This window comes from Arachis ipaensis, chromosome B07 (assembly GCF_000816755.2).
Source record: "Arachis ipaensis cultivar K30076 chromosome B07, Araip1.1, whole genome shotgun sequence".
Classification (NCBI taxonomy): Eukaryota; Viridiplantae; Streptophyta; class Magnoliopsida; order Fabales; family Fabaceae; genus Arachis; species Arachis ipaensis.
In genome coordinates, this window is record NC_029791.2 from 31,058,553 (window position 1) to 31,063,871 (window position 5,319).

General features: G+C 45.2%; 1 protein-coding gene across 1 annotated transcript; it reads right to left on the reverse strand.

Moving 5' to 3' along the window:
- Window positions 895-3,351, reverse strand: LOC107606913 (uncharacterized mitochondrial protein AtMg00810-like). Its single transcript, XM_016308916.1, has 4 exons — window positions 3,167-3,351; window positions 2,730-2,795; window positions 1,394-1,565; window positions 895-1,245 (listed from the first exon to the last, which is right to left on the reverse strand). The coding sequence occupies exons 1-4, from the start codon at window positions 3,349-3,351 to the stop codon at window positions 895-897; spliced, it is 774 nt and encodes a 257-aa protein (XP_016164402.1).

The following is a 5,319-nucleotide window of genomic DNA, read 5'->3' on the forward strand; positions in this document are numbered from 1 at the left end:
TAAGTGGTGAGATCGGAGGCTTAGAAGTATGAAATTTGGCTTTTAAAACTCAAAAATCAACTTTGGGATGAAAACAGGGCCACGCGTACGCGCACTCCACGCGCACGCGTGGATGGCCTTAAAACTCATCGATGCGTAAGCGTCATACGCGCGAATCTAGGGTTTTGGTTTAGTTTAGTTGGGCCAAGGGCCCACTTTGGGTCCGGTTGGCCCGGTTTGGCCCGTTCGGTCCAATCTTAGTCCGATTTCTATAAAATTGGTACCGAAATTCTCGTCTCAATTTCCTCTATCATATTAAGCCATAAAAATAACATTTTTGGCTTTCTAGAATAAATTCTCATTTATGGGTTAATTAGCCGTTAATTAACCGGATCTTACATTTATTATCACTATTTATTGATTTTTTAGTTTATTTATTTATTTATATTTAATTTCCGTACTTATAGGTATCAGGCCAGAAAGAGAGAATAGAGAAAGAGTAAAGTTCTGGTGTATGAGGAATAAATTGATAATCAACTGAATTAGAGTAATTACATGTGTATCTCACAATATATGGTTATAAAGAATGCTGACTAGGACAATAACAAACTCATTAATAAACTATTAGCAATCCTAACAATAAGCTAGGAATAAGCTGACTTCCTTTATCTCCTTCATTCCCCCTCAAATGAAGGTTGTTTTGTCAACAATCTTGAGTTTGTTTTTAAATTCACTGAACAAAGAAGAAGAAATGGGTTTCGTGAAAATATTGTAATCTGCTGCACAACAGAGACATGAACAACCTAAACTCGACCTTTCATGACATGATCCCTAGCAAAATGAATGTCTAATTCAACATGTTTAGATTTAGAATGTAAAACTGGATTTGTAGCTAACATAACTACACTGAGATTATCATAGTAAATCACAGGCAGTTTGGTCATTGGGGGCATGAATAGCATGCAGCAAATTCTGAATGGAGACTGCTTCTGCAACTGCATCAGCCACACCCTGATATTTGGCCTCTGTGCTCGATCGAGAGACTGCATGATGTTTCTTTGAAGACCAAGAAATTAAATTAGATCCCAGAAATACACAATAATCGTTGGTTGATTTCCGATCATCAAGATCAGACCCCCAATCAGAATCGGTATAAATTGTGAGGTGTGAGCTCTTTAGCCAGTTGAATCCACAAACCAAAGCGAGCAGTGCCACTGATGTATCGCAAAATGCGCTTACTACCTTCCAATATGCTTCAAGAGGCTTCTACATGAATTGACACATTCAATTTATGCAATAAGCTAACTCTAGCCGTGTGATTGTGAGGTAGAGCTGGATCACCGAAGGGAGGACTGCCAATTTTGCTAAGTTTCAGAGAGGAAGGGATTCGAGTTGCATATGGCTTGCAGCCAACCATATTGGCTTTTCTTAAGATGTCATTGACATACTTAGTTTGAGATAACAGAAGACCGCCATCAGCAGTGTGTGTTACTTCTAATCCAAGAAAATAATGCAGGTTCCCCATGTATTTCATGGCAAAATGAGAGCTAAGTTGAGTAATTACCTCAGCGATACACTGATTTGAGCTGCCAATAACAATGATATCATCAACGTATATGAGCACATAAGTCAAACGTCCAATAGAAAGTTTTATAAACAAGGATGTATCAGCCTTTGTGGTAGTAAACCCATGCTGTTGTAGTACCCTAGAGACCTTTGTGTACCAAGTTCGAGGAGCTTGTTTGAGTCCATACAGGGACTTGGATAGCTTGCAAACTAAAGTTGAATTTTTTTCATAACCAGGGAGCTTTTTCATATAAACTTCCTCAAAGAGATCACTATTAAGGAAGGCTTTGTTCACATCCAATTGCCAAATATTTCACCCTTTAGAGACAGCAAGAGATAACACCATTCGAATTGAAGTGGGGCGAATGACAGGGCTTAAAGTCTCTTTGAAATCCACCTCAGGTTGTTGGCTAAAGCCCTGAGCAACTAAGCGGGCTTTATACTTCTGCAAAGAGCCATCCGAGTTGTACTTAACTCGAAACACCCATCGACACCCAATTGGTTCTCTTCCCTCTGGAAGTGGTACTAAACTCCAGGTTCTGATTTGCATAAGAGCTCCATATTTTTCATCCATTGCTTGCTTCCAATGAGTATGGTGAGAGCCTCTTTGTAATTCTTTGGCTCCAAAGAAGGGGTGTGCCGAGCTTGATATACTTTGGTTTAACAATACCATTCTTCGACTGTGTAACAATGGGATGTCGGGGTTGTGGAGGTGCAGGATGTAAGACCCAAAACCTTTGAAAAAGGGCTATCATTAGCAAATTTCAAATTCAGTGTTTCTGTAGCTTTAATTTCAGAAATCCCTCTATTAAAGAAAATTAAAGCAAGTTTTGATTTATTGAATTTGAGATGAGTTATGATTATTATCCAATTTTATAATTATTGGATTATTTTCTCTATTTGAATTATAAAGTTGATATTTATGAAATAATAAGGATTTTATATGATTTGGATTGAATGATTGATATTTTAAATATTAGTACTGCTATTTTGAAAAATGAAGAAATTAAGTGTATTATTTCTAAAATTTGGATTTGGACATTTATTGAAAATAAAGTGTGAAATTGATGAGCAAATAGTATTTCTATACATTATTATTGTTGGATTAGAATTTATTTCCAATTACTATATTATCCCTATATTAAGTAAGATGACTAAAATACCCCTAACCCTGAAACCCTAACCCGTGACCGGTTACCCTCTCACCCAACTCAGCAGCCACACCACAAACGTTTCCCCCTTCCTCAAACCTATACCCAGCCACAGTAACAGAACTAAGAAGTAGTGGGGAAGAGAGGAGGGGCGGTGATGGCTGTGGCCTCGCTATTGCCGCCGTCCAGCTCAACGCCGCCGTCTCACCTTGCTCGCGCCGTTCCCTCCCTCATCATACACTTTTAATTTCATCCCTCCAACTCACCCACGGACCAGGAAAGAACGGGAGGAGATCGCGTCAGCCTGGGAAGGAGGGTGCTGCCGCCATAATCAGTCGCGGCTGCTGCAAGCTCACCGCATCGCGCAGTCTTGGAGTCCGCCGTCAGGTCTGAGGCGAAGAGAGAGGTTGAAACAGAGGGCTACGCGAGGAAGAGGGTGGCCGTGGGTCACCGTTTTGTCTCGCCATTACCACCGAGGCCACACCCAGTCCAGCCGTGCCACCATCCCTGCGCCGTCGCAGAGCAAATCTGAGGTGAAGGGGAGGACCGCGAAGGGGGAAAAGGGTCGCGCCGCCCAGTCGCCTGATTGCTCGCCGCCAGCGTCGCCGGTGTTGTCGCGAGGAAGAGAGGGGGAGCCCCGCCGGAGGAGAACCATTGCGGGGCTGTTCCTGCCGCTGTGCCCAGCTGTTGTTGGGGGCCTTGTCACCGCTCATGAGGGTGCGCTGGTAAGCCTCTGCCGCCGAAAATGCCGCTGCCGTCGCCGGAAGGCCTCGTCGGTAAGGATTTTAAGCTGGTTCTCCTTTCCGTTGAGTTCTGGGAACCTCATTGTCACTACTTGTTATTCAGGTCACTGCTGCCGCTCGAGGTGGCTGCCGGACTGCCGCTGAACCGGTTCGAAGACCGCCACTATCCCGGTTCAGCTGTTCCTTGTTCATTCGGTAAGCGTTTTTAATTTGAAAACTCTCTAGTTACTATTTTGGCTTCATACACTAAGGCTTTGCGGCATCAATTGCTATGAGACTGAGTTTCTATTATTATGTGTCGCGATTAGTGTTGCTGTGGTTACCGCGGGAGTGGCTTGGAGCCAAGGTTGCGTTGTTGGTGATCTCGGTTTAAGAGAGGAGGTTCCTGTGATCCATGGATGAGATTGATTGCATGTTTATGCTGAATCATTGATAAATGTGAATGTTACACTTCCACTATCTGAGATACGAGTTTCCCTGGGTAGTAGCAGTGGCTAGCCACCACGTGCTCCAGGTTGAGACTTGATACTCTGTTGACCCTATGTCGTAAGTGTGGACGGGCACTGTGAAAGCCCCGGATGAGCTCGCCCCCGTAAATATTCACCAGTGAGGGTGATGGATATGGATCATGATTATGATCAAGTTTATGATGAGTATAACTCGAGTTGGGGATGCGCGACAAAGGGACAGTCCAATGGTTAGCTACCAGGACTTGTCAGGTTGGCTCTATAACCGACAGATGATATCATCAGCCAGTAGGGACAGGCATTCATCATGTGCATCTATGTGACATTGCTTGGGTGTGCATATTGTACTTGGCTTGCCTTTGTGATTAATTGCTAATTGTCCTACTTGCAATAACTGTTTGTTTGTGCCTGCATCTTCCTATTTGTGTTTGCATCTGGGTGGATTTGGACATTTATTGAAAATAAAGTGTGAAATTGATGAGCAAATAGTATTTCTATACATTATTATTGTTGGATTAGAATTTATTTCTAATTACTATATTATCCCTATATTAAGTAAGATGACTAAAATACCCCTAACCCTGAAACCCTAACCCGTGACCCGGTTACCCTCTCACCCAACTCAGCAGCCACACCACAAACGTTTCCCCCTTCCTCAAACCTATACCCAGCCACAGTAACAGAACTAAGAAGTAGTGGGGAAGAGAGGAGGGGCGGTGATGGCTGTGGCCTCGCTACTGCCGCCGCCCAGCTCAACGCCGCCGTCTGACCTTGCTCGCGCCGTTCCCGAGAGGTTGAAACAGAGGGCTACGCGAGGAAGAGGGTGGCCGTGGGTCACCGTTTTGTCTCGCCATTACCACCGAGGCCACACCCAGTCCAGCCGTGCCACCATCCCTGCGCCGTCGCAGAGCAAATCTGAGGTGAAGGGGAGGACCGCGAAGGGGGAAAAGGGTCGCGCCGCCCAGTCGCCGGATTGCTCGCCGCCAGCGTCGCCGGTGTTGTCGTGAGGAAGAGAGGGGGAGCCCCACCGGAGGAGAACCATTGCGGGGCTGTTCCTGCCGCTGTGCCCAGCTGTTGTTGGGGGCCTTGTCACCGCTCATGAGGGTGCGCTGGTAAGCCTCTGCCCCCGAAAATGCCGCTGCCGTCGCCGGAAGGCCTCGTCGGTAAGGATTTTAAGCTGGTTCTCCTTTCCGTTGAGTTCTGGGAACCTCATTGTCACTACATGTTATTCAGGTCACTGCTGTTGCTCGAGGTGGCTGCCGGGCTGCCGCTGAACCGGTTCGAAGACCGCCACTATCCCGGTTCAGCTGTTCCTTCTTCATTCGGTAAGCGTTTTCGATTTGAAAACTCTCTAGTTACTATTCTGGCTTCATACACTAAGGCTTTGCGGCATCAATTGCTATGAGACTGAGT